This window comes from Dryobates pubescens, chromosome 34, assembly GCF_014839835.1.
Source record: "Dryobates pubescens isolate bDryPub1 chromosome 34, bDryPub1.pri, whole genome shotgun sequence".
In the NCBI taxonomy this organism is placed as follows: Eukaryota; Metazoa; Chordata; class Aves; order Piciformes; family Picidae; genus Dryobates; species Dryobates pubescens.
The window spans coordinates 4,775,934-4,803,563 of NC_071645.1; the positions used below are offsets into that span (position 1 = coordinate 4,775,934).

Below are 27,630 nucleotides of genomic sequence, written 5' to 3' on the forward strand. Positions count from 1 at the left end.
GTTTAGTGACCGTGGTGGTGTCGGGTTGATGGTTCGGCTCCCTGGTCTCAGAGGGCTCTCCCAGCCTGCTGATGCTCCGTTACGATCCCGCGCCGCTCGCCTCCCAGGCCCGGTCGCAGCAAGGGCAAGGCGCAGCGGCCCCGCCTCCGCCGGCCGCCAGCGGAGCGGCGGCGCAGGCGCGGGGCGCGGCAGAGGCGGGCGCAGGCGCGGGGCGCGGCGGCCGCCAGCTTCCGCCTTCCGCTGCGGGCCGCATGCGGGGGCTGCCCGCCCCCCGCCCGGCCCAACGCTCGCCGCGGGGCTGCGGCCGGCAGGAGGAGGGGGCCTGGGCCGCGGGGCTGCCCGCTGCCTCCCGGGTCGGCTCTCCGCCCGCAGAGGGGTGGAAATCGGGGGCGACCCGGCCCGGGGTGGAGGGGTCTTAGGGTGCCGTCACCAGCCGCCGGTGTCACGTCCAGAACCAGCGTAGCGGGTATGAAATGCGCTTTATTTCCTGTGTTTCCTTGCTCTCCGGTTCGGTTTGAAGGGCGTGTTTGTTTATTTATTAATAAATCCTTACTGTTATTTATTCCGCGTGGTTCATGCGTTTTCCTCCAAGCACAGCTCTTCCAAACCGTGCTTGAGGGGGCACAGGGCTCTTGGCCCAGCTGGAGCTGCAGCTTGAACCTTAGGCGAGCCCCACTTTAGACCTGAGGCTGTGTGTTGCACCTTAAGTCCGCTTTAAGCATTTAGATGCGGTATTTCCCGGTGTTTGCCACAGCTAATGTCACCGTCCGGGGATTTAAAACACACAGAGACGTGATGCTTAGCGGTGGGGTTTCATGGTGGCCTGGCAGTGCTGGGTTCAAGGTTGCACTCAATGAAGTTAAAAGCCTTTTCCAACCTCAATGGTTCTATTTTCCTGTGATTTACCTCTGTGAACACAGCAGCTCCTGCAGGTGGGATGTGAAGTGCAATGGGTCACCTGTACTTTCCAGTGTCCCTCTCTGTTGGCATCACCCACGCTGCAACTGCCCACTAAAGCAGCGCTGAAACAGTCATAGATTGATAGACTGGTTTGGTTTGGAGGGGACTTTGGAGTTCATCTAGTTCCAACCCCCCTGGCATTGCCAGGGACCACCTCCATATCCCAATGTCATGTATATTTCCTGGATTTTTATAGCTTGCATTTCAACTACCACTTCTCAGTCCTTCAGCTGGAGGTGTCCTCTCTGTTGGGATTTTGGGTTGTTGAGGGGTTTGCTGCTCTTGTTCAGGAGAAGGAAAGGGTGAAAGATGGACTCTCTGGACCATATGCTGACGGACCCCCTGCTGGGACCCTGTGGGGAAGGAAATGGCACAAGGATCATGGAGGACTGCATGCTGGGTACCACCAGGGTTAGCCTGCCTGAGGACCTTCTGGAGGATGTGAGTAGTGCTGAGATGCTTTACCTTTTCAGAACCTGGGTTAACTCCCTTTGTGGGGCTTACAGAGCAAACTGTAGAGGGGAAATAGATTCATGGAATGGTTTGGGTTGGAAGGGACCTTCAGGATCATTTAGTTCCAACCCCTCTGCCATGTGCAGAGTCACCTTTCACAAGACCAGGCTGCTCAAGGCCTCATCCAAGCTGCCCTTGAACAGCTCTAGGGAGAGGGCATCCACAACCTCCCTAGGCAACCTATTCCAGTGTCTCCCCACCTTCACTGGAAGGAATTTCTTCCTAATCTGCAGTCTTAATCTCCACTCTTCCAGCTCAAAGCCATTGCCCCTCATCCTGTCGCTACAAACCCTTGTCATTAGTCCTTCCCCAGCTCTCCTGTAGCCCCTTCAGGTACTGGAAGGCTGCTCTAAGGTCTCCCCAGAGCCTTCTCCAGGCTGAACAGCCCCAACTCCCTCAGCCTGTTCCCACTGGGGAGGTTCTCCAGCTCTCTGATCATCTTCATGGCCTCCTCTGGACCCACTCCAGCAGCTCCATGTCCTTTTGTTGAGGGCATCAGAACTGGACACTGCTCGAGGTGGGGTCTCACGAGGGCAGAGTAGAAAAGGGGAGAACCACCTCCCTGATCCTGCTGGTCACAGCAGCCCAGGATGCTTCAGCTTGTCCTGGAAAAGGTGTCCAAAGAATGCTTTGATTAGTCTCAGGAGCTTGACAATCATCCTGTTGTGTGTTCTTTCTAGCTGACAACCTCTCTCACAGCTTTCTGCTGTTGGTGAGACACTGTCTGGTGACTTGTGCTGTTTAACCACAGAAGAGCCTCGAGGGCTGGAAAGCTGTCGAGGCGGAGGCTGCACTTCCCTTCTGCTTTGCTTTTCTTTCTTTAGCCCGAGATCTTCTTCGAGGTCGTCAGCTTGTCTACCTGGCAGGAGGTGCTGACAGATGCCCAGCAAGACCACCTGAAGAAATTCCTGCCTCACTTTCCTGAAAACAACCGTGAGCACCAGAACAAACTCATCCTGGCCTTGTTCAGCGGCGAAAACTTCCGCTTTGGAAACCCTCTGCACATCGCCCAGAAACTCTTCCGAGGTCAGTGAGCCCAAGAAGCCTCTGGGTATCCTCAGGGTTAAGTTCTCGAGCAGCATAGTATCAGTCAGGGTTGGAAGGGACCACAAGGATCAGCTAGTTCCAACCCCGCTGCCATGGGCAGGGACACCCCACACTAGATCAGGCTGGCCAGAGCCTCATCCAGCCTGGTCTTAAACACCTCCAGGGCTGCGGCCCCAACCACCTCCCTGGACAACCCATTCCAGGGCTTCAGCACTCTCACGGGGAAGAACTTCCTCCTCACCTCCAGCCTGAATCTCCCCACCTCCAGCTTCATTCCATTGCCCCTAGTCCTATCACTACTTGAGATCCTGAGCAGTCCCTCCCCAGCCTTCTTGTAAGCCCCCTTCAGATACTGGAAGGCCACAATTAGGTCACCTCAGAGCCGCCTTTTCTCCAGACTGAACAGCCCCAACTCCTTCAGTCTGTCCCCATAGGAATTGAATACAGTAGAGTAGAGTACAGTAGAGTAGAGTAGAGTAGAATAGAATAGACTAGAACTAACCAGGTTGGAAAAGACCTTCGAGATCATCAAGTCCAAGAGGTGCTCCAGCCCTCTGATCATCCTTGTGGCCCTTCTCTGGACACCTTCTAGCATGTCCATATCCCTCTTGTAATAGGGGCTCCAGAACTTCAGCAGCTGATGACAGCTGAAGTGTTTTTGACCTCTTGCAGATGGACACTTCAACCCCGAGGTGGTGAAGTACCGGCAGCTGTGCTTTAAGTCGCAGTACAAACGCTACCTGAGCTCTCAGCAGCAGTACTTCTACCGCCTGCTCAAGCAGATCCTCGCTTCCCGCAACGTGAGTGCCACCACTTCCTGCTGCCCTGTCACCTCTTGTCTTTACAACAAGGCATCTTGGGGTGTATTTATTCACAGTTCTTGGAGGTCTTCAATTAATGCTGTGTTCTCCAGTGGCCCTTAGGAGGGCACTAGAAACATTCTTTTGTTCGTGTGTCTCAGATGTGAAGCTCTCTTAGCTCTCACCTTCCACACCAGCCTTGTCCCCTGCTTCCTGCATTTCCCTCTGCACATCTTCCTCTCTCATTAACAAATCATTCTGCCTTCACTTGTAACCATGTCTGTCATTGTGAACAAGGCTGATAAAAATGTTGTTGTAAGAATTTCCAGCTTCATCAGGGACTGGTATAGAACAGAGTCATAGAATTGTTTTGGTTGGAAAAGACCTCTAAAGATCGTCCAGTCCAGCCTTCAACCTAACACCACCATGGCCATTGAGCCATGTCCCAAAGTGCCATGGCCACACATTTCTTGCACACCTCCACCACCACCCAGGGCAGCCTATGCCAATGCCTGACCACCCTTGCAGGAAAGGAATTGTTCCTAATCTCCAACCTAACCTTCCCCTGGCACAATTTCAGGCCATTTCCTCTCCCATCACCTGACGGTAGGGAGAAGAGACCAACCCCCAGCTCACTCCAACCTCCTTCCATGGACTTGTAGAGAGCAATGAGGTCTCTCTTCAGCCTCCTCCTCTACAGATTATACAAATTAGATCCAAAACTCTTGATTCTGTCCATTCCAATGAAGTCTTCCTCTGTGGATACTGTTGCCAGCTAATTGCTGCCATCTAAAATGTATTTGTTGTGAACACTTGCTCACTTCACTACTCCTGAAATGCATCAAACATGTGGATGAAAATGAATATCTATAGAAATGATGCTGGGTTGAAAATTCTGTGTGTGACAGACCCTGGTGCTTTGTCAGAGCTTTGTAAAGAGCTGGGCTGCTCTCTGCACCACCTCCACGTCTTAAACTCGCTCAAAATACAGGACTTGAGCTTTTCTCTTTTAGCCTACAGCACCACAGGTGAGCTAGCTAATGTCCCATGTGTCTCATCTGCCAGCACTTGCTGGATTTAGCTAGGAAAGGAGGCCCTGATATGACCCTGAGGAGAAGGCACTTCCCACCTGTGTATGACACAGAAGAGCGAGACAGGCGGACACATCGGCGCTACCTGAAGATTCTGAGGGAAGTCAAAGAGGAGTGTGGAGATACCACCTTGTCTTCTGATGAAGAAGGTAATAGCCTGGACTGGACTAAAGACTTGAGGTGTGACTGGACCTCAAAGACACATTTTTGATGTGGGGACAGCATGTTTGATAGAGGGATGGAAACTGGACTCCAGTGGTCTGCTGAACACAGGGTAATGGAAGCATGTAGGTTGATACTAGGTCTTGCAGAAGTACATTTACTGCTCTGTCTGTTTTAGATCTAAGCTCCTGGCCTCCTGGTTCTCCATCACGTTGTCCAAGTCCACCGGTTCCCCTGAGAGTGATCCCCACGTTGTCAACCACAGACATGAAAACAGCAGGTGAGACCCAAACTAGAACTTGAACTTGAGGAGGGGAGATGGAGATTGGAGATTAGGAAGGAGTTCATTCCAGTGAGGGTGGTGAGACACTGGAACAGGTTGCCCAGGGAGGTTGTGGATGCCCCCTCCCTGGAGGTGTTGAAGGCCAGCTTGCATGAGGCCTTGAGCAAACCGGGCTAGTGAAAGGTGTCCCTGCCCATGGCAGGGGTTGGAACTAGATATCTTGATGGTCCTTTCCAACCCAACCCTTTCTTTGATTCCACAATGACTTCGATATCCTTCAAAGGATCATTTTGAGATGCTCTTGTTGGATGGGAAATCTTGTAAGGCTTCATTTTTGCAGTCTCCAAAACAGTTGACTCTTCCTCCAGTTTAAACTGTATTGGTGTATGTGCTGAGGGAATCATAGAGTGGCTTATGTTGGAAGGGACCTTAGAGATCATCTACTCCAGCCTCCCTGCCATGGCCAGGGACTCCTCTCAACTAGACCTGGTGGTTCAAGACCTCATCCAACCTGGCCTTGAACACCTCCAGGGAGGGGTCATCCACAACCTCCCTGGGCAACCCCTTCCAGAGTCTCACCACCCTCATACTGAAGAACTTCTTCCTAAGATCCAGTACAAACCTATTCTCCCTCAGCTTCAAACCCTTCTCCTTGTCCCATTGCTGGACACCCTTATGAAAAGTCCCTCTCTAGTGTTCCTGCAGGATCCCTTCAGGTATTGGAAGGAATCCCTCCTAAGATTGATGCAATCAAGTCTGCAAACCCTTTGTGCAGCACAGCTGGTTCTGAATTCCATGGTTGCATCAGCCATGAAGTCTGGTAACCCAGGCCACTAAGTGTTGAAGTAAATGGGTGCATTGAAAGCCTGGAATCCAAATCAAGAAAGCATACTGAAGTTTGGAGATGATGGAAAGTGTCAGTGGGTAGAAAATGGCATTCTAAGAGGTCTGTGAAGCACCAGAAATGGAAACCTGCAAACAATCTCTGGTATTTTTGTCGTTGCAGACAGGATAGAGCTTGGAGAAAGTGATTTGAAGATGATGCTGAGGAAGCACCACGAGAAACGAAAGCGCCAACCTGTAAGAAGTCTGGGGGACAGGACTGCATCTTACCTGTGTGACCTGTGTCACCTGGGTGACAAATCATTGCCATTTTTGTTGTGTGCAACCACCCTTCAGCCCTTTAGTGTGGCCTGTATTTAATTATCAGCTTCCATGCAACTTCTGGTTATGCTTAATTGCATAGAAGGGTTTTGCCCTGTGGGTGATGTGTTTTGGAGACTTTGGACTTCAGGGTTAGAAGACTTCCCAACTTGTATTGCAGTAAATCACTTTGTAAGCTGATCCTGGTTAAGTTTGGGGTATTTCAGTCCTTGCATTGCCTTCTGCACCCCTGCTGCTGTCTCAACACTTTGTCCTTTTAATTCCTGTCCCTTTGTCCTGTCTAGGACCACCCAGATCTAGTGACAACAGATGTGACTCTTGAGGACATTATGACTCGAGTCAATGCTGGCAGGAAAGGTTCTTTAGCAGGTCAGTGGCTAGGATGTGGTACCTGTGCCCTGCATGAATTTAAGGTGTCTGAATATACCTTGAAACCTCTAGTTAGTTTATGACTCTGACTAAACTCTTGAAAGAAGCTCTCTAAATATTCTTCTTACCTTTTGTCATATCTGAAGCTCTGTTTGACCTTGCAACTGTCAAGAAAAAGGTGAAGGAAAAGGAAGACAAGAAGAAAAAAAAGCTGAAGATGATTAAATCCGAGGTGGAAGATTTGGCTGACTCTCTTGGCAATGCAGATGGAATCCCACCACTATCTCAGGATCCTTCCCCTCTCCCTCTGTCATCTGTCAAAGAGGAGTAAGTGTTTCAGAGGGCCCTGAAGGCCTTGCGTGGATGGAGGAAGCAGCAGATGTTGCAGCGCGGATTTTTGTGGGGTTTATTTTGGTGCAACTTGGGATGTGTGAAATGTGTTGTGTTGTGTTCAGCTGTGTGTGGTGGATGTTTACTCAGGGAACGTGGCTTCCTTTCTCTTTCCTTTGTTTTCTCTTTCACTTGAAGACCTCTTGAAGAGATGAAGCCGTGCCTTGGAATAAATGAAATATCTTCCAGCTTCTTTTCCCTTCTTTTGGAGATACTGTTTCTGGAAGGACCTGCTACTCTCTCTGTGGTAAGGAACCAGAACTGGGAGGCAGAGGGGTTTATAGCCAGACTTCACAGAATGTTAAGGGCTGGAAGTGACCTCAAAAGATCATCTAGTCCAACCCCCCTGCCAGAGCAGGATCACCTATACCAGATCAATATCTGAATTATATCAAGATGTCAGTTACATGTTAAAGAACTAGACCCCTTGGGGAGTGCACACCACATTCTGGGTTTAACATATGTAATGGAGTTTGACAGTTGAATCATAGATTGGTTTGGAAGGGACCTCCCAAGGTCATCCAGTCCAATCTCCTTGCAGTCAGCAGGGACATGCTCCACTAGAGCAGGTTGCTCAAAGCCTTGTCAAGCCTGGCCTTGAATATCTCCAGGGATGGGGCCACAACCACCTCTCTGGGCAGCCTGTTGCAGTGTTCCACCATCCTTATGGTGCAGAATTTGTTCCTCACATCCAATCTGCTCTTCTCTAATTTCAAACCATTGCCTCTTGTCCTATCACTGCAGGCCTTTGGAAACAGTCCCTCTGCAGCCTTCTTGTAGCCCCCCTCAGGTACTGGGACACTGCTATTAGGTCTCCCCAGAGACTTCTCTTCTCAAGGCTGAACAACCCCAGCTCCCTCAGCCTGTCCTCATAGCAGAGATGCTCCAGCCCTCTGATTATTTTTGTGGTCCTCTTCTGGACCTGCTCCATCAGGTCCATGAGCTTCCTGTGTTGAGGGTTCCAGCCCTCGTTGGACAGTCAATGGACAATGAATTGAAGTCTTTCCATACTCATTCTCTTAGATGATGGTTAGATAGATTCCAGATACTAAGGTCAGAGGTGGTGGGGAATGGTTTGCCCTTTTTGAAGCCTGTTACCAGAGATACCCTCAAAAGGTTACTTGAAGCAGCCAAGTCATTCTTATGTATATAAAACCTTCTTGCCCCTGCATTTATTGGGTGCTTTGCTTTCTTCATTAAACCAGTCACAGTTTGAAGCACAAGATCTGTAACAGGATGCTTTTTTCTCTCTCCAGCTTGAAGATAAAGTTCTAGATTGGCAATCTTCTCCTGCCAGTGCACTAAACACCTGGTTCTCCTTTGCCCCTAACTGGTCTGAACTGGTTTTACCTGCCCTGCAGTACTTGACAGGTGACAGCAGAGGTAAGAATGGCTGTTAAAAATACTAATGATGCTGGTACCTCAGTTCTAATCAGTGCTTCTGTGTGTTACAGCTCCAGTCAGCTTTTAATGCATTGCTACAGTACATCATTGTATTGCTGACAGCATTTCCATGAGAGGTTTCCTGGCCCCCATTCCTTACTTGTGGTGGACTGCTTGTGTGTGGGGGTAGTTAATAAGACCCAGCTTGATTCCTAACTACATGAAAACATGTATGAATTGCCTCTAGACAGGCAGAAACTGCCTTTAGATCCTGTTCAGATCATAGGCTTCAGGCAGGGTGTTTGAAGCAGGAAGAAATGAGCCTCTTTGTGGTGCAGACAGTGTGGTTGTCTTCAGAGATAAGCAAAAATGAACTCGATGATGCCCTGTGTGTTCCACTGGCAGCATGGAGTTGGCCCAGCTTCGATCTGGGGCTTGGACCAGCTAAGCTTCAGACATTCCTTTCAAACTGGGTTATTCTGTGGCTCTTACCTGCATAGTGGGAAGTTTTAACAGGACAGCCAGTGTGGACTGCAGTGGCCTACTTCATGTTCTCCATGCTGCTGGTGAGCACTGTAAACCCTGAGCTGGCTTCCCATGAGCCCAGGAGTAGCTACTGTACCAATTCCTGCTGCCTCACAGCACGAATAGGATCTCATCTGACAGCCTGTGGATGAAAGATCTGTTACCTTGTTCTGTTGTGGTGCTTGCACTGCTGCTCTGAGATCCTTCCCTTTGGGCAGGTATAAACTTAGAGGTGCACTTAAGTGAGCACTTAAAATGTTTTCTCTGTCACTGTGAGTCTACCTTGACAGTTTGTGTTACATCAGTGGGGTTTTGGGGGTTGGATGACTATGATGGCTCTGACATGCACAGTTTTCATTGTAGATGTCCCTTCCAGCTTCTCACCTTTTGTTGAGTTCAAGGAGAAAACTCAGCAGTGGAAATTGCTTGGTGAGTATCCTGTGCTTTTCTGCTTCTGCTGTAGTCAAAGTTGGCTGTTTGCTCTAGGACTTGACTTTCCAGCTTGCTGCAGCCAGAGAGAAAGAAACAGAGCTGATAAGATTCATTGGTTAGACCTCTCTTTTCATCTGAGTTGAAGGTGTGTTTTGGACTGAAGGTTTTCACAAGTATTGGAAGCATTGGTGAAGTGTGGAAGAGATGTAGAGAAGGGAGGAGAGAGTGGGAAGTGCCTGGGAAGTACAAGCTTTGTAACAAATCAGAAGACTTCTATTTCCCATTTTTCTTGGTTTCTTGGCCTAGGTTCTTGCCAAGATCATGAGAAGGAGTTGGCAGCACTGTTTCAGCTCTGGTTGGAGACCAAAGACCAGACTTTTTTCAAAGTGAGTGACTTTTCAGAAGAGAAATCACTTCTGGCAGCACAAAAGCTGGCTGAGCTTTATCCAACATGGACATTTCTCTTTTCTCTGATAGGAAAATGAAGACAGCTCAGATGCCACACCAATTCCCAGAGTGTGAGTATCTAACACTGCTTGAAAGCTTAGTCATGGAATGGTTTGGCTTGGAAGGGACCTTCAAGGTCATCCAGTTCTAACCCCCCCTGCCATGGGCAGGGACACCTCTCAAGTAGACTTTGCTGATGAAGGCTCTATCCAAGCTGGCTTTGCACACCTCCAGGGCACTCAGAGTCTCACCACCCTCATACTGAAAGACTTCTTCCTGAGATCCAGTCTTAACCTGCTCTTCCTCAGCTTCAAACCATTCCTCCTTGTCCTGTTTCTAGACACCCTCATGAAAAGTCCCTCTGCAGCCTTCCTGTAGGTCCTTTCAGGTACTGGAAGGCAGCTCTAAGGTCCCCCCAGAGTCTTCTCTTCTCCAGGCTGAACACCCCCAGCTCCCTCAGCCTGTTCTCACAGCAGAGGTGCTGCAGACCATGGATCATCTTTGTGGCCTCCTCTGGACTCACTCCAACAGCTCTGTGTCATTCTCATGCTGGGGACACCAGAACTGGAGGCAGGATTGGAGGAGAAGAGTAAAGGCAGCAGAGAAGAGTAAAGGAACAGAATCCCCTGCTAGCTAAACTCTTCTGGCTGCAGCCTAGTTGGTACTCTGATTTTCTAACTGCAGTAACCAGACTTCAGAAAATCAGCTGATGTTCTCCAAGTTCACATCTGTTACCAGAGCAAACCTCTAACCTCTGTGCTGATCACAAGATCAGTCACAGGGCTGGCTTCACCTTCAGGCCTTGCATAGGGCATAGCTTAAGATCTCTGCAGTTTATGTTATCAAATGCTTTCAGAATGAATTCAGATGACTTTACAGGAAGGAGGAGGTGACTCATCCTTGGGGATGTTCTCTGGGGCTGTGGTGGGTTTGGTGTTGCTCAGGACTGATGGTGCTCTTTGTTTCAGAAGGACTGACTACGTAGTGCGGCCTAGCACTGGAGAGGAGAAGCGTGTGTTTCAGGAGCAGGTAAGAGTTGCTTTGAAACACATATGGCCACTAAACCAGGCAGTTCTGGACACTGCATGGACTTGAAGGGAAAGAATTTATGCTGCTTCTGCCTTGAAGTAGATCTCTTGGCCTTACAGAGAACTTCCTAACCATGTAGCCTGGCTGCTTTCTACCAAAACACCTGTGTGGGCCAGAATGAACTGAAATTAGTAGTGCCAGCCTTTCTATCCTCTCTGCCATCCCTCAGCCTGTGAGGATGACTTGTCTCTCCAATTTTGAGGCATGGATGAATACAAGGAGACAAGTGCACCCATACACTCAACTTACCTTGTCTATAGTAGCTGCAAGTGTCTGTTGCAGGATGAACACATGATGACTGTTCCTCACCCAGATTCCTCTCCTTGATTGTTCTGTCTGTGGTAGAATATCCAGGTTACATTTGGAAATGTCTCTTGCCACAGCAGAGGAGGAAGGAAGGGCTTCTTGTTGCTGGGAAAGGGGGTGCTTGCTGAACAGAAGGTGTATCTCTGGCACCTCTCTTGTCTGTGCAGGTGCTTAACCATGAACCTAACATACCTGCAATACATGGAAGTTGTGGATGCCACCACTCTGGAGGTGTTCAAAGCCAAGCTGGACAAGGCCTTGAGCAACCTGGTCTAGTGGAAGGTGTCCCTGCCAATGGCAGGGAGGTTGGAACTGGATGATCTTTAATAATCTCCCTTCCAACCCAACCCATTCTGCAAACCTATGAACACCACTTCCAAGCGCTGCTTTATAATCCTGCTTGTCTCGGTCCCAACAGCTCTATACAGCACTCTGATTTCAAACCCCCGTTCTCTGGAGAATGATAATAACACCAAAGAAGCACAAGCTTCCAGACTTTGCACTGTATGCTAAGTCCAGTCCTCTCTGGGTCCAAATACAGGAACGGTACCGTTACAGCCAGCCCCACAAAGCCTTCACCTTCCGCATGCACGGCTTCGAGTCCGTGGTGGGCCCCGTGAAGGGCGTGTTTGACAAGGAAACCTCGCTCAACAAAGCCCGAGAGCACTCTCTGCTGCGCTCAGACAGACCAGCTTATGTCACCATCCTGTCCCTTGGTAAGCTGCTGGCTAACAAAACCCTTTTTGACTGGTTGATAGTAGGCTGAACGTCAGCCAGCAGTGTGCCCAGGTGGCTAACAAGGCCAAGGGCATCCTGGCCTGCATCAGGAACAGTGTGGCCAGCAGGAGCAGGGAGGTCATTCTGCCCCTGTGCTCAGCACTTGTTAGGCCACACCTTGAGTCCTGTGTCCAGTTCTGGGCTCCTCAGTTTAGGAAAGATGTTGAGTTGCTGGAAGGTGTCCAGAGAAGGGCAATGAGGCTGAGGAGGTGCTTGGAGCAGAGCCCTGTGAGGAGAGGCTGAGGGAGCTGGGGTTGCTTAGCCTGGAGAAGAGGAGGCTCAGGGGAGACCTTCTTGCTCTCTACAACTCCCTGAAGGGAGGTTATAGCCAGCAGGGGGTTGGTCTCTTATCCCAGACAACCAGCACCAGAACAAGAGGACACAGTCTCAAGCTGCACCAGGGGAGGTTTAAACTGGATGTTAAGAAGAAATTCTTCCCAGAAAGAGTAATTGGCCATTGGAATGTGCTGCCCAGGGAGGTGGTGGAGTCCCCATCCCTGGAGGTGTTTAGGAAGAGCCTGGATGAGGCACTTGGTGCCATGGTTTAGTTGATTAGATGGTGTTGGGTGATAGGTTGGACTTGATGATCTCAAAGGTCTTTTCCAACCTGGTTAATTCAATGCTATTCAATTCTAGTCTAGTCTAGTCTAGTCTAGTCCTATTATTTTATTTAAAAGAAAAAGGCTCCCTTGAACCCCCCCAGAATGACTTTATGGCCTAATGCAAAGAAGAAATAAATGACATGAAATAAATGTATAGGAAATCAAATGTGATCAGATGCTGAAGGGGGGAAGAGAACACCACCAAAATGTGTCTGCTGAAGCACAGAGTTGCCTAGTTAGGGCTGCAAGTTGAAGCTCTGGTTTGATCTTTCAGTTCGTGATGCTGCTGCTCGCCTTCCCAATGGAGAAGGAACTCGTGCTGAGATCTGTGAGCTGCTTAAAGACTCCCAGTTCCTAGCTCCTGATGTCACAAGTGCTCAGGTGAGTTGAATCTCATGGCTGATCTCATCAGATTCTCCTAAAAATACAATGCACAGACCCAGGAACTATCCAGTGGCTGAGGCACAATGATTTTTATGCTACTTTGATTAGCAAATAAAAGCTAGATTCCACCCTGGTGAGCTGCTGCAAATCCACACCAAGCTCTGGATGAGGAAAAAGAGCTAGGAAAGCCCCAGAATTAACTGTGTCAGGTAGCTGCACACAATTTAGATCCAGAAACAGTTTCCTAGATACATAGAATGGTTTGGGTTAAAGATGATCTGGTTCCAACTCCCCTGCCATGGGCAGGGACACCTCCCACTAGCCCAGGTTGCCCAAGGCCCTCATCCAGCCTGGCCTTGAACACTTTTAGGGAAGGGAGCATCCAGGACCTCCCTGAGCAAGCTGTTCAGTGTCTCACCACCCTCACTGGAAAGAATTTCTTCCTAATCCTCAGTTTAAATCTGCCTTCCTCTCACCCTATCACTCCAAGCCATTGTACAAGTCCCTCCCCAGCTCTCCCGCACCCCCTTCAGTTACTGGACAGCCACTATAAGGTGTCCCCAGAACCTTCTCTTCTCCAGGCTGAACAGCCCCAACTCTCCAAGCCCACCCCCACAGGGGAGGTGCTGCAGCCCTCTGATCACCTTCATGGCCTCCTCTTCTAGAGCTTTCAGCTTTGGTGGAAGCTCCATTTGATCCGAGGCAGCAAACAGCATCCTGTGCTGCAACATCTCAGTTGGTCCTTAGCCAAATGAGGGACGCTAGCAGCTCTCTTAGGTTTTGTGCCAAGCAGGATGACTTGCCTGTGACTTGGGCTAGCCCAAGCAGGGGTATCTTGTGATGCCATGACCTGTGGACTTTGCAGGTGAACACTGTTGTCAGTGGCGCTCTGGATCGGTTGCACTATGAGAAGGATCCCTGCGTGAAGTACGACATCGGGCGCAAGCTGTGGATCTACCTGCACCGGGACAGGAGTGAGGAAGAGTTTGGTGAGCCTGGCTTGCTGATACCTGGATTTCTTGTCTGATGATAAACTTACAGTTCTTGATTGGCCTCTTTTTAAAGTCAGTCTGCTCCTATTTAGCAGCTCTAACAATTTGCATTTGCAGAACGGATTCACCAGGCTCAAGCTGCCGCGGCCAAGGCCAAGAAAGCTCTTCAGCAGAAGCCAAAACCTCCAGCCAAAATGGTACAGTTCTTTGCACTGGGTTGCATAGATGCTTTGGGGATTGGAAAGGAGATGGGGGCTTAATTTAATCCACAAACCCTGCATCCATAGTGGCTGATGAAAATCAAATGCCCAGGTTACCCAGGGAGGTAGTTCAGACACTGCCAGGAGATACTCTAAGCCAGGCTCAACAAGGCTCTGAGCACCCTGCAGGAGGGTTGGGCTAGATGACCTTGGCAGGTTCTTCCAACCCAACCCATTCTGTGATTCTACAGTGAACATCTTTATATCCCTAATGAACATATTTATCAGTTCACTATGGATATGAATGTTGGTGTTGGTCTAGCTCAAAATGAAGTGCTGTCCTTGATGATCTCAGCAGTAAGAGTAATGGATTCATTTCTGCTCCCCATCCTAGGAATGGTCTTTCAGATCCAGCTTTGACTTTTATCTATAGCAGGGTTTGTGGAACACATCTGCTTTCCCCATGGCTGTGCTGAAGCTGTCAGGGTTTGGATGTCTTTTGTCTTTTTTATTGATACCAAATATCTGTGAAGTTGTTGCCCTTGGCAAATGAGTGGAGGTGGAAATCTGCGTGCTCTGAGTGTTTGTCACAGCTGGGAGGGGCAGCCAAATGCACTTGTGGCTGCACTGAGGAAGGCAGATAGTCAGTCATCTGTGATTGCAGGATTTAGCACCAGGACAAACAGAACTCAAAGCACTCAGCCCTCTCCAGAGTGCAGCAGTCAAACCCACTTTGTGTGAAGACCTTCATGCTTGACCTGGTTTATTTGCAGAAGTCCAGTAGCAAGGAGAGTGCTGTCAAAGCTCTCCCCAGCAGCACATCAGAGCCCAGTCAGCTGAGCCTTAGTGACTCCAGCATGCCACCAACACCTGTGACTCCTGTGACACCAACTGCACCATCATTGCCAGCAACTCCTATCTCGCCCCCACCAGTGTCTGTGGTTAGCAAGAGTGTATCCAGTGCTGCAGCAGAGCCAGCAAAGCCCAGCCAGAGGTATTTCTTCTGTCTCACACCACTCCTGGGTGGTACTGCTGCTTTCTCAGTTATTTCCTATACCCTACATTCCTTCCAGTGCTTAAAGGAGGCTTGTCAGAAATCTGGGGACAGACTATTTAGCAGGGCCTGTTGTGACAGGACAAGGGGTGATGGTTTGAACTTAAAGAGGGGAGATTTAGACTAGATCTAAAGAAGACATTTTTCATGTGGAGGGTGGTGAGACACTGATGCAACTTGGCCAAAGAGGTGGAAGATGCTTCATTCCTGGAACTGTTCCATGTCAGGCTGGGGATCTGAGCAACCTGCTCTAGTTGAAGACGTCCCTGCTGTCTGCAGTGGGGTTGGACTGGATGACCTTGAAAGGTCCCTTCCAACCCAAACCAGTCTGTGATTCTATAATGTTGCCTGACCTGGCTTTATCTTTTCCACAGTGTTCTTCTGGTGTCCTCTCCTACCATGCCACAGCTGGGGACATTGCTTTCCACAGCCCAGAGCCCACAGACACAGCCAGGGCAGCAGCCAGCTCCCACCAGGGTGGTAAGTCACACCACCTCCTCGGGCCTGCCACAGGTGCGGGTGGTCACTGCCCAGTCCAGCCTGCCAGCTGTGTCCCAGCAAGCCCCAGTGGCAACCCAGCAGCAGCAGCAGCAGCAGCAGCAACCTACATCAGTGCCTCAAATCCGTGTCCCAGCTACAGCCACCCAAAGCAAAGTGCTCCCTCAGGTGAGTTGGACTCTATGGGGATGCTGGAGTAGCTCTGATGTCTTGATCTGACTTCTCGTGGTGTACAGGGAAGGTGCAGTAACTGCAGAGCAGGGGCAGAGGAGCAGTTGTGTTTCAGTGGTCCTTTTGTCACCTCACTGCCTGTTCATGTGGCACCTTCACACAGTGCTTTGCAGTAGAACATCCATGCAACTTGCAAGTTATAAAGCAGCAGACAGAAAGAGTAAGTTCTTGCTCACAGGCTGCCTCTGTTACTCTCTAGGCTGTGATGACCCTGCCAGTGAAAGCTCAAACCAGCCCAGTGCAGGTGCAAAGACCAGGAAGCTCTGTGCCAGGCCAGACAGGCATCACTGTGACAGGGCTGCCTGCAGCTCCCAGTCCTGCTGTAAAACCAGTGACCAGCTCTCCAGGCAGTTCTGCTCCAAGCACCTCCTCTACCACTGTCATCCAGAACGTGGCTGGCCAGAACATCATCAAGCAGGTGAGAGAGAGGGAGAGACAAGGAACTGGGCTCCACTACCCAGTTGTTTCCTGTTTATTGTTATGTGCAGATGTGAAAAGAGAGTGGGAACTGTAGTGAGCTGTAATGCTGTGTGAGTTACTGACCATAAAGATCCAAGCAGTTGCTGGGTTGGTCAGTTTGAGCCCCATTTTCACAATCCAAGGTTAACCATCTTCAGATGTTGACCATGTTTTAAAATCACAGCATGGTTTGGGTTTTGGAAGAGAGCTTAAAGATCATCTAGCTCCAACCCCACTGCCAGGGGCAGGGACACCTCCCACCTGGTTGCTCAAGGCCTAAGGGTGTCTAGAGACAGGACAGGGGGGAATGGTTTGAAGCTGAGGGAGAGGAGATTTAGACTGCATTTTAGGAATGGTTTGCCCAAAGAAATTGTGGATGCCCTCTTCCTGGAGGTGTTCAAGGCCAGGTTGGATGAGGTCTTGAGCAACCTGGTCTAGTGGAAGCTGTCCCTGCCCATGGCAGGGAAGATGGAGTGAAGGATCTCTGAGATCCCTTCCAACCTAAGCCATTCTATGATTCTGTAAAGGTCCTGTTGGGAAATTCAGTGTTGTGTCCAGCTTTGACACAGCTCTTTCTCTGCTCTCTTCCAGGTGGCTATTACAGGACAGCTTGGCATGAAGACCCAGCCTGGGAGCAGCATCCCACTGACAGCCACCAATTTTCGGATCCAAGGCAAGGACGTGCTGCGCCTGCCGCCCTCCTCCATCACCACCGACGCCAAGGGGCAGACGGTGCTGAGGATCACCCCAGACATGATGGCCACCCTGGCCAAGTCTCAAGTCACTACTGTCAAACTGACCCAGGACCTCTTTACAGCAGCTGCAGGAAGCAGTAGTAGTGGGAAAGGCATCTCTGCCACTTTGCACGTGACGTCCAACCCCGTCCCGCCTGCGGATTCTCCGGCCAAGACCAGCACGGCCACCTCTGCTTCCTCCAGCCCGGCTGGCAGCACCGTGGTGAAAGTGACTCCTGACTTAAAGACAGCAGAGCCAACAAGCTCTGCCTTTCGACTGATGCCTGCTCTGGGCATGACGGTGGCAGATCAGAAGAGCAAGGCCATAACTACTGTGGCATCCACCGAGGCCAAGCCAGCTGCCACTATAAGGATCGTGCAGGGGCTGGGGGTGGTGCCACCCAAGGCTGGGCAGACCATTACGGTAGCGACTCATGCCAAGCAAGTGCCCTCTTCCTCAGCAGTGAGCGTGCCTGGCACGGGCCACACCTCAGCTGTCTCCTTACCAACTGTCAGTGCCACGGTGTCCAAGGCAGTGGCTGTGGCCTCAGGGGCTGCAGGGACTCCTATCAGCATAGGCACAGGAGGCACCGCTGTGCGGCAGGTGCCCGTGAGCACCACCGTGGTGTCCACGTCCCAGGCCGTGAGTAACACAGGCCTCTCTCTGGAGCTGGGGGAGCAGGGGGTGCTGGGATGAATGCACTGGTGGTTTATGGGCTCAGAGAATCCTTTGGGGTGGGAAAGACCAATATCATGGAGTCCAACCATTATCTAGCTTGCTCAAGGCCTCATCCAACCTGGCCTTGAAACCTCCAGAGAGGAGGCATCCACAGCCTCCTAGGGCAGGCTGTTCCAGTACCTCACCACCCCCACTGGAAAGGATTTCTTCCTACTCTTGAGTCTAAATCTCTCCTCCTCAAGCTTCAATCCATTGCCTCTCATTCTATCACTACAAGCCCTTGTCAAAAGTCCCTCCCCAGCTCTCCTGTAGCCCACTTCAGGTACTGGAAGGCTGCTCTAAGGTCTCCCCAAAGCCTTGCCTCCTCCAGGCTAAACAGCCCCAACTCCAAGGTGATGGTGAGGTGTGGGGGCTGAGGCAGCTGTGGAGTGAGTGAGATGCAGAGGAATTTAAAGTGATCTTCACCTGGAGTTTGGATTCAGCAGAGCTGCTGTTGCTCTCTGCTCCCAGGACTCCTAAAAAGCAAGCTGAGTGGTAATTGCATGTTGTCAAGCAGTTTCTGTGCTTAACTCCTCCTGTGTGCTCCAACTTCTCCAGGGGAAACTCCCAGCAAGAATAACAGTGCCTCTGTCAGTGATCAGCCAGCCAGTGAAAGGCAAGAGCGTGGTGACTGCCCCCATCATCAAGGGCAACCTCGGAGCCAAGTGAGTGCCTTGCATCTGCTTTAAGAGGGCCTGTGGTCAGAAGGCTGGAAGAGCCTTGCAAGTCCATCAGCTGCAGGAACTGAGTTAATGTGGTGCATAGGTTTTGTTTAGGTGCCCAGAGATTTAGGGTTTGCAATTAGCCTGAAGAAAGCACATTCTTTGCCTTGAAACCAGCTATTAGATGAGCTCTGTGTGTCTGAAGGCGATTTAACCTCTTGACACCCCAAGAAATGTAATCTGAGGCCACCTCTCCTTAAAGGAAGTAGGGAAGTGTTAGCTGCCTCAGTGCAAATTCCTCTGGCATTCAGGTGTTGAAGTTTTTGTGTTTATTCTGCCATGAGTTCTGGTAGTGTCTCCCTCAGTGGATAATTCAAGGCAGAACACTTTGTGCTGGGCTGTTTTCTGTGCAGAGGTCTCAGGTCTGATCAAACTAACCCAGGGATGTTCACAGTCCAGGCTTAAGAGAGTTTAATTTAGGTGATAAATTCCTTTCTTGGTAGTGATAAATGTTGCCATAAACTTGTCACTTGCCAGCTGTGTGGGCAAAAGCCCCTCACTGCTTAAAATCATGAGTAAATTAAATCAACAACTTTAATCTTGTAGCAACTGGAGGACAGTTTGTGACTCTCAAAAGACCTCTCCTGCTGGTTGCTAACCTATCAATGATTCTCTTCCCATAGCATCAGTGGCTTAGGGAGAAACATCATCCTGACTACCATGCCAGCAGGGACAAAACTGATTGCTGGGAACAAGCCAGTGAGCTTCCTGACTGCACAGCAACTGCAGCAGCTGCAGCAGCAAGGCCAGGCCACACAGGTAACAGCACCTTAGAACCAGTTTTAGTTCTTTGGGGTTTGGTTTTGGTTGGGGTGTTTTGGTTTTTTTTCTTTTTTCCATATATTTGTGGATGTAGTCTGGGCTGCAGCAAGGCCTTTGGCACCATCCCCCACAGCAAACTCCTGGCCAAGCTGTCAGCCCCTGGCTTGGACAGCAGCACTCTGAGCTGGGTTAGGAACTGGCTGGAGGCTGAGCCCAGAGAGTGGTGGTGAATGGTGCCACAGCCAGCTGGCAGCCAGGCACCAGTGGTGTCCCCCAGGGATCAGTGCTGGGCCCCGCCTGTTCAATATCCTTATTGATGATCTGGACGAGGGGGTTGAGTCAGTCATCAGTAAATGTGCAGATGACACCCAGTTGGGAGCAGGTTAGAGGGTAGGAGAGCTCTGCAGAGGGACCTTGCCAGGCTGGACAGCTGGGCAGAGTCTAACAGGATGGCATTCAACAAGTCCAAATGCTGGGTGCTGCACATGGGCCACAACAACCCCAGGCAGTGCTACAGGCTGGGGTCAGAGTGGCTGGAGAGCAACCAGGCAGAAAGGGTCCTGGGGGTACTGGGTGACAGCAGCTGTACATAAGCCCAGATGGCCAAAAAGGCCAATGGCATTCTGGCCTGCATCATTCTGGCCTGCATCACGAACAGTGTGGCCAGCAGGAGCAGGGAAGTCAATGTGCCCTGAGGTCAGCACTGGTTAGACCACACCTTGAGCCCTGTGTCTCCTCCTGTGTGAGGGGAGGCTGAGAGAACTGAGGTTGCTTAGCCTGGAGAAGAGGAGGCTCAGGGGAGACCTTACTGCTCTCTCCAACTCCCTGAAGGGAGGTTGTAGCCAGGTGGGGGTTGGTCTCTTCTCCCAGACAAGCAGCACCAGAACAAGAGGACACAGTCTCAAGCTGTGCCAGGGGAAGTTTAGGCTGGAGGTGAGGAGAAAGTTCTTCCCAGAGAGAGTTGTTAGCCATTGGAATGTACTGCCCATGGAGGTGGTGGAGTCCCTGTCCCTGGAGGTGTTCAAGAGGGGATTGGATGTGGCACTTGGTGCCATGGTTTAGTGGTCAGGAGGTGTTGGGTGACAGGTTGGACTTGATGATCTTTGAGGTCTTTTCCAACCTTGGTGATTCTATGATTTTTGCTTTGTTAACCTCTCCATGAGGACTTTGATATGTGGGGTTCCATGAAGAGCACAGCTACACATCTTGGCTGTAGCAGCTGCATTGAGCACATCGACTCCTGTGCCTCACCAGGCTGTCCTTGACCCAAGTTCTTTTTCTTTGCACTTCCAACAGGTGCGAATTCAGACTGTACCAGCCTCCCACCTCCAGCAGGGAACTGTGTCTGGCTCTACCAAAGCAGTTTCCACTGTGGTTGTGACAACAGCTCCATCTCCAAAGCAGACTCAAGATCAGCTATGAACGTCGGCTGGAAAATCCATTAGGTTCCAAGAACTTCCCTGAGTCCGTGGTCATCCTCCACCCAACACCAGCTTAACCACAGGCATGGCTAGGGATTGGCCTGGATTCTGTCCCATTGCTTGTCTGCAGGCAGTGTTGTGATGTCTAGGTAGAAATTCCACAGCAAACCAAAACGTTTTCAGTCCAGATGTGTAAAGGCCAAGTTCTGGTTTATTGGTCACTTAAAGGTCTTCCTTTTCTTTGTTCTTTTCCCACCCAAAGGGCTTTTGTCCAATACTTCTGTGCATTTTGGGTTAGGGGCAAAGCAGTTGATCCTTGAGTCTTCCTTAACCAGAGAACCTTGCTTGGAAGGCATAATTCAGACTTCTCAAAGTCCCTGGAGAAGACTCTTTTTGCTGCATCTCGCTCTCACTGCTTGGCCTGGTGGCTTGGACACCAGAGTTCGTCCTGCAGCCTTGGAAGTAGAGCCCTGACACATTCAGTGTACTGTTCATAGAGAGTTTTTAAATCCCTCTCCCCACCTGTGAGCTCAGACTCCTTTTGAACAGATCCTGCTTCCATCTGAAGGTTCTGTCAGAGGCAGGATGAGAGTCAAGACGGTTTTTGCTGTAGGGAAGCGAGTAACCACGGGGAGGAGAAGAGGAGGAGGCACAGAGTCAGTGTGTGAGCAAGCCTGTCAGCAAATGGGACATGCTGGAAAGGAAAATGTGCACCAGGAGGATCCTCTTTTAGTTCTCCTCAACAAATAAACCTTTTTAGCAGATTGTCACTTTGTTTGAAAAGCTTGGAATGTGGTTTCAAATGCACCCAAGCTGGAGCCTCATGGACGGAGCAGCAATGTTTTAACCACGCCCCTGGCCCCTAGGTTGGTTTTTACCTCTGCAGTTTTAGCCCTCTGTGTAAATTTGTTGGAATTTGGGACGTGAATTCCTGGCTGTTCTGACCTGGAAGCTTTCTCAGAAGGAGATCAGCAGACCTGTTGGGCCAGGAGAAGAATAAAAGTGCAGAAAGCCTCCCAGATCTCTCTGCCATCTCCTTGTGGTTTTGTGCAGCTGGTTGTTTTGTGTGCCCTGATTGCCTGGCTTGCCAAGAGCTAATAGATTGTCCATCTTCTCCAGAAGATGCTTCTTTCTAACCTGCTTTCTCTCCTGGTCTTCATTTAAAGGCTTGGTTTACTCCTAGCTACCTGTTAGTGGATGTCATCTCTGTGAAGAGCAGGAGCTCAGTGCTCTCCTGTGCTGGCTGTGTTGGTCATTCTGCACAACCACTAGCCAATTTCAGGGCTGGGTTGGAGGCAGTCACAGAATCACAGAGTGTTAGGGGTTGGAAGGGACCTTGGAAGATCATAAAGTTCCAATCCCCTGCCGTGGGCAGGGACACCTGACACTAGCCCAGGTTGCTCAAGGCCTCATCCAGCACGACCTCAAACACTAACATGCTGCTTCACTTAGGTCAGTTCTCTGCTTCTGAAGTCTGATGCTCTTTCTGCAAAGCTCCAGATCACCACGTGGGCTGCTTCTTTGGAGGTGCTGCATGCTGGGTTAGGCACTGCATGTTTACTCCCAGCTGCCAGGAGCAAAGTGCAGTCTGTTTCATGGTTCAGCTGCCACCAAGTTGCTCCCCCTCTGGTTGAAAAATAACCCCTAGCCCACTGCCCTCGTTTTTAATAACTAACCTTTAACTTCTGTGCAGTAGGCTGAAGGGCAGAGAAGGGCTGAAGGTGGTTTTTTGGTGGCTGAGGGTGGTGGTTGCTCCCATGTGCTCTGGAAACTGAAAGCTGTTCCAGGGTGCCAGCTCCGTGGGGGAGCACTCCTGCAGAGGAAAGGAGGCTTAGAGAAAGCATTGCACTGACACTGTCCAGCATCCATCTCTTCTCTTGCCTGAAGCACTCTGCTGCCTCTTTTCTAATGCCTTTGTCAACTCAAAAATGGAATGCAGCCTGCTCTTATCACTTGCTTAATTAGCCAAGAGCCTTGATGACTTCAAAACCCGTGGATTGGGTTTGTTTCCAGCAAGACAACATCAGGTAATCATTGCTTACAAGAGCTGAGCCTGCTACACACTAACTGCCCCAGCCCATTTAAAGCCTTTCTAACCTTTCTTTAAACAGCTGCTCTCTTTTAGTTAAGTCAGGAGGGAAATCTGCATCTATAAACCTCAGCAGGATGCCCTTATAACCCACTGAACTCGGGGTCACTTCAAGTCTTCCCTTTCAAAAGCAAGGGTTGGAGGACACTGAGCTGCATATTTTCAGCAGTTGCTTTTCCTTTCCCAAATGCCCTGCAGCCACTGGCACATTATTTAGGTACCTGGGGAAGAAAATTGCTTGTTTTTCATCTTGCAAAACACAGGAGTTGGGGCTGTTCAACCTGGAGAAGAGAAGGTTCTTGGGGAGACTTTAGAGCAGCCTTCCAGTACCTGAAGGGGGCTGCAAGAAAGCTGGGGAGGGGCTTCTGACAAGGGCTTGTAGTGACAGGGAATGGATTGAAGCTTGAGGAGAGATTTAGACTGGAGGTTAGGAAGAAATTCTTTCCAATGAGGGTGGTGAGACACTGGAACAGGTTGCCCAAGGAGGCTGTGGATGCCTCCTCCCTGGAGATGTTCAAGGCCTTGAGCAACCTGGTCAACGTTAGGTGTCTCTGCCTATGGCAGGGAGGTTGGAACTGGATGATCTTGAAGGTCCCTTCCAACCCAAACCATTCTTATCATCCCATGAAACAAAGGCACAACAGACTCAGCTCTTGTACCTGGTCCTCCCTGAAGTGGGTTTGGTGCATGGTGACCTCAGGACCCTTCTGGCTGAGGACTGGTTACATCACTTACAAATTCACTGAGGTTACCTCAGTTTGACCTCTGCTTGACTTGTGTTGGTAGATCTGATGTGTTGTGTATCAAAGAGGATCCTCAGTGCTGCACTGGCTCCTTCAATCACCCTAGTGAATCACCCGCTCTGATACAAGCTTCAGGGCAGCATCACTCTAGCTGATGAAGCTGTTGGAATAGAAACTTGGCACCTGCCTTCATGGGAGCTTTGTGAGTCTGGAGTGAAACCTGAAGGCAGTTTTGAAACCTTGATGCCATTTCTCCCACCTTTACTCCCCCTGTCCAACCCTGCTATGTACCAGTAAGTGATGGGATAGCTGGGGACAAGGAGCAGAGTAACCATATGGTTTGCTCAAGGGAATGAGGTGGTAGGTTTGGTTCATCTGAGCTTGAGTGTTGAACTTCTAGGCAGATAAATCACAGCTGGTCACCCCAGGATGTGTTTTCCAGCACTGGTACCTCCAGGGGGGCAAATCATTTGCCCTCCCTCACGTGGTTCTTGCAGGGTGAATCACTCCCTGGGTATAACCATTTCTTTCCACGGACTATAAAAAGCAGTCTGGATGAGTAGCTCAAATTTGGGGCTTTTAATGATTTAATTTAGGGATGACACATTTTGGGTGAAGTGACCTACTCAAGGTGCATTCATCCAGTGGAGGATGGATTCATCTTGTCGATGGCATCCAACGCTGAGGCCTGCAGATTGCTCAATCAGGGGAAGATATTTTCAGAACCAGTTTAATTTCACGTCTCAAAGTGTTCACCAAAGCAATCTGGAGAGCCTGCCATCAACATCTTCTGACATCATCTGTCCTCCAGTTTGCAAGACCTGGAGTGAAACAACCTGCCAGAACCAAGCTTCTTGAAGCAGAAACCTGCTGGTCTTTCAGAGCCAAACCCCCTTTCCAACTCCCCTGCCATGGGCAGCTCTCACTAGCCCAGGTTGCTCAAAGCCTCATCCAGCCTGGCCTTGAACACATCTAGGGAGTGGGCATCCACAACCTCCCTGGGCAACCTGGTCCAGTGTCTCCCCACCCTCACTGTGAAGAAGGGAGGTTTAGGTTGGATACTGAGAACAATTTATTTCCTGCAAGAGTGGTCAGGCATTGGCACAGGCTGCCCAGGGTGGTGGTGGAGTCCCCATCCCTGGAGGTGTTCAAGAAACCTGGGGCTATGGCATTCTGGGACATGGCTTAATGGCCATGGTGGTGTTGGGCTGATGGTTGTAGTCAATGATCTCTTCCAACCAAAACCATTCTATGATTCTAGGATGAGGTGGGTTCACAGCAACACTTAGAGAGCAGAAGACACCTAGCAAATACAGGAGGGAGCACCAAGAAGTGGTTGTGCTGAGCCAGAGCAAAGCCATCCCAACCTGGAAGGTAGGAGAACAAACCTGCCAGAGGTGATGCTGCTGTGCCTGGTGTGCTGGTGTTGCTTGAAGAGTTAACCAAGGACCTGCAGAGATGCTGCTGGTGGTGTTTGGATCTCAGTGAGTGACTTCAACCTGGGGATGTGTCATTCTGAATGGATTTTTGGCAGCCAAGGAAGAGGTCTTTTTTCAGAGTGTGCTTGGGGAAGCAATGGCTGCTTGGTATTTAGCAGGCATACAGAGGAAAATATGCTTCTCCACGTGGCAAAAGAGGGTTGATTACTCAAAGAAAAAGCATTTGCAGTGAGGATTTTTCAACTGCCTGAGCAAGCTGCTTGTAAGTCAGGTGAGGATTCATAGGTTCATAGAATGGTTTGGGTTGGAAAGGACCTTCAAGAGCATCCAGTTCCAACCCACCTGCCATGGGCAGGGACAGCTCCCACCAGCCCAGGTTGCTCAAAGCCTCATCCAGCCTGGCCTTGAACACCTCCAGGGAGAGGGCATCCACAGCCTCCCTGGGCAACCTGTGCCAGTGGCTCCCCACCCTCACTGTGAAGAATTTCTTCCTAATCTCCAGTCTCAATCTCCCCTCTTCCAGCTTCAATCCATCCCCCCCCCCACCATCCTGTCATTACAGCCCTTGTAAGAAGCTCCTCTCCATCTTTTTTGTACCCTCCTTCAGGTGCTGGAAGGCTGCTCTAAGGTCTCCCTGGAGGCTTCTCCCAATACACCCAGCGTGTCCCCATAGGGGAGGTGCTCCAGCTTGGTGGCTTCCTCTGGACCTGAGTTATTCTTGTGCTCTCCATTAGGCAGTGAAATGATGAGTCTGGGCAGTCAGGAGCTCTTGAGTCACTGCAGCTTGCTGGCTCTCCCTTTGCACTGCTTTACTGCTAGAAGGAATTTCTGCTTCTTAGCTGGGGTGGTCTGAAAAGCTTAATGGCAAGCAGGAACTTGGGAAGCCCTTGCACTGAGGTTTGCTCTGAAGTGTTGCTCTACAGAAAGTGCACTTCCAGCTTGGTTTGCACCCCTGTAATTGGCTGTGAAAGGACCTGAAAGCTGGTGCAGAGCAGAGGTAGAGGAGCTGTTAACTTCTCAGTCAGTTTTATTGTGTGTGATTTCTGGTAGCTTATCACAAGTGATAAACTTCACCAGGTTGGTCTAAACACACCGAGGACAAGCGTTTAGGACAGCAGAGCAGGTGGGAAGGTGTTCATGTGAGAAGCTGAGGATTTCCCCCCAAGCCATAAGTGCTTTGTTGTCACAGAAATTAGCAGCCTCTTCCTTTGGAGGTGTAGGCAGGGTGTTGAGATGGCTGAGAGCAAGAGAGTCGGAGGGGTGAGCCCCTTGTGATTTGAAAGCTGGGCTCCTGGCTGGCTGAGAGGATTTATTGTGGGGCTTCAGTTTGTATTGAGAAAGGTGATTTGGGCACCCTGATATGTAGGCACTGTGCCTGTTCAGAGTCAGCAAACCCAGGAGCTCCTTCCAGGGCTCCTTCCTTTAGGCCAGGTTGGATGTGGCTCTGAGCAACCTGAGCTAGTGTGAGGTGTGCCTGCCCATGGCAGGGGGGGGTGGAACTGGATGATCCTTGAGGTCCCTTCCAACCCTGACAATTCTGTGACTCTCTGATGCCAGTTAGAAGAAAGCTTTCACTGTCCACTCACCTAGATCAGGCTTTGCACTGATTTCATCTCTGTATTTCCCCTGCTTTTTTATTTACAAGCCAGGCAGCACAGAGAGCAGCTGCTGGCAGGGAAGCACTGTCCCCAGCTCACTGGTCCTTCCAGAGAAGTGCTCTCTTCTCTCAGGAGCTGAGATGGGTCACAAGGTGAGGCAGGTCTCCCTAACATCTCGTAGAAGGAATCTGAGGGCTCTTCTTCATCTCATGGGCAATCCTTACCCCACAAGGACTTGCAGGCCAGCAACAGTGTCTGAATCAGCAGAAGAGCCATGGGAAAGGAAGTCAGAGCTTGCCAGTTTTTCATGAAGTGAAGGAGATGTAGGTTGGATGTTCTGAAAGCTCACAGAAAGTGAGGACACCTTAATGCTAGAACAGATTGTCCCAGGAGGAGGGGAGTTTCCAGACAAACATTATACACACTGATCCTGCTTTGGGGGTGGGGAATGGACCAGAGCAGGTCTGCAAGCCTGATCTAACCAGCAAGGTGTTTCACCCAACCTGTCACCTCATCCTGAAGAGGACTAGCATCATCTGGGAGAGCACCTATTGCTCCTCACCTCTGGCAGATTGAACTCTCTGGGCGAGTTCACAGCCAGTTCTGCTTCCAACAGTGTGTGCAGTCTCCCCATGCCCCACCAGAGGAGAAACACCCTCGAGGTGTTCAAGACCAGGTTGGACGAGGCCTTGAGCAAGCTGGTCTAGTGGAAGGTGTCCCTGCCCATGGCAGGGGGGTTGGAACTGGATGATCTTGAAGGTCCCTTCCAGCCCAAACCATTCTGTGAATCGATGAGCATCATAGAATCAATAAGGCTGGAAAAGACCTCAAAGATCATCAAGTCCAACCTCTCACCCAAGACCACATCAAGCAGTTCTTTGTCTGACAAACAGCAGGAGCTGGACCATAAAACAGCAAAGAACCCCCATGCCACATCCCTTTGCCCTCTCTCCCGACCAAGTGAAGGAAATAAGAGGAAGAGGTGAAAAATCAGCGCTGCTGCTTTCTTCTTTCAGTTGTAAACCGCTGAGGTCCCAGAGACTAAGCCTGAGCCTCAGTTCCCTGTGGCGAATAAGGAGGCGAAGCAGCAATGTACCCAAGAGAAATGGGTGATCGCAGCCCATTGTCTTCACCTCTCCCCAGCTCAGTCGAGCCTTCGTCTCAGGCGTTCGCAGCTTGTTAGGACCTTAACTGACTCTGCATCTTGGGCGTGCCCCAGCAGGCAGCTGGGTTTCAAAATACCCAG

The 27,630-nt window shown here is 50.4% G+C and overlaps 1 protein-coding gene across 3 annotated transcripts; it reads left to right on the forward strand.

The window, feature by feature from the left end:
* Positions 1-215: 215 nt before the first annotated feature.
* NFRKB (nuclear factor related to kappaB binding protein) lies at positions 216-21,707 on the forward strand. Of its 3 annotated transcripts, XM_054176084.1 has the most exons (27): positions 216-466; positions 1,251-1,401; positions 2,298-2,499; positions 3,193-3,320; positions 4,386-4,560; positions 4,752-4,853; positions 5,863-5,936; positions 6,305-6,389; positions 6,536-6,716; positions 6,918-7,026; positions 8,036-8,162; positions 9,051-9,116; positions 9,426-9,505; positions 9,597-9,637; positions 10,535-10,595; positions 11,503-11,677; positions 12,615-12,721; positions 13,590-13,713; positions 13,834-13,913; positions 14,690-14,910; positions 15,345-15,636; positions 15,899-16,117; positions 16,750-16,831; positions 16,976-17,535; positions 18,169-18,275; positions 18,956-19,091; positions 20,391-21,707. In XM_054176084.1, the coding sequence occupies exons 2-27, from the start codon at positions 1,270-1,272 to the stop codon at positions 20,514-20,516; spliced, it is 3,792 nt and encodes a 1,263-aa protein (XP_054032059.1). In that variant the 5' UTR covers positions 216-466; positions 1,251-1,269; the 3' UTR covers positions 20,517-21,707. The 3 variants fall into 3 exon arrangements, with proteins under 3 accessions (XP_054032059.1, XP_054032057.1, XP_054032058.1); XM_054176082.1 differs by having other exon boundaries at positions 16,750-17,535; positions 20,391-21,706; XM_054176083.1 differs by having other exon boundaries at positions 10,538-10,595; positions 16,750-17,535; positions 20,391-21,706.
* Positions 21,708-27,630: the final 5,923 nt, after the last annotated feature.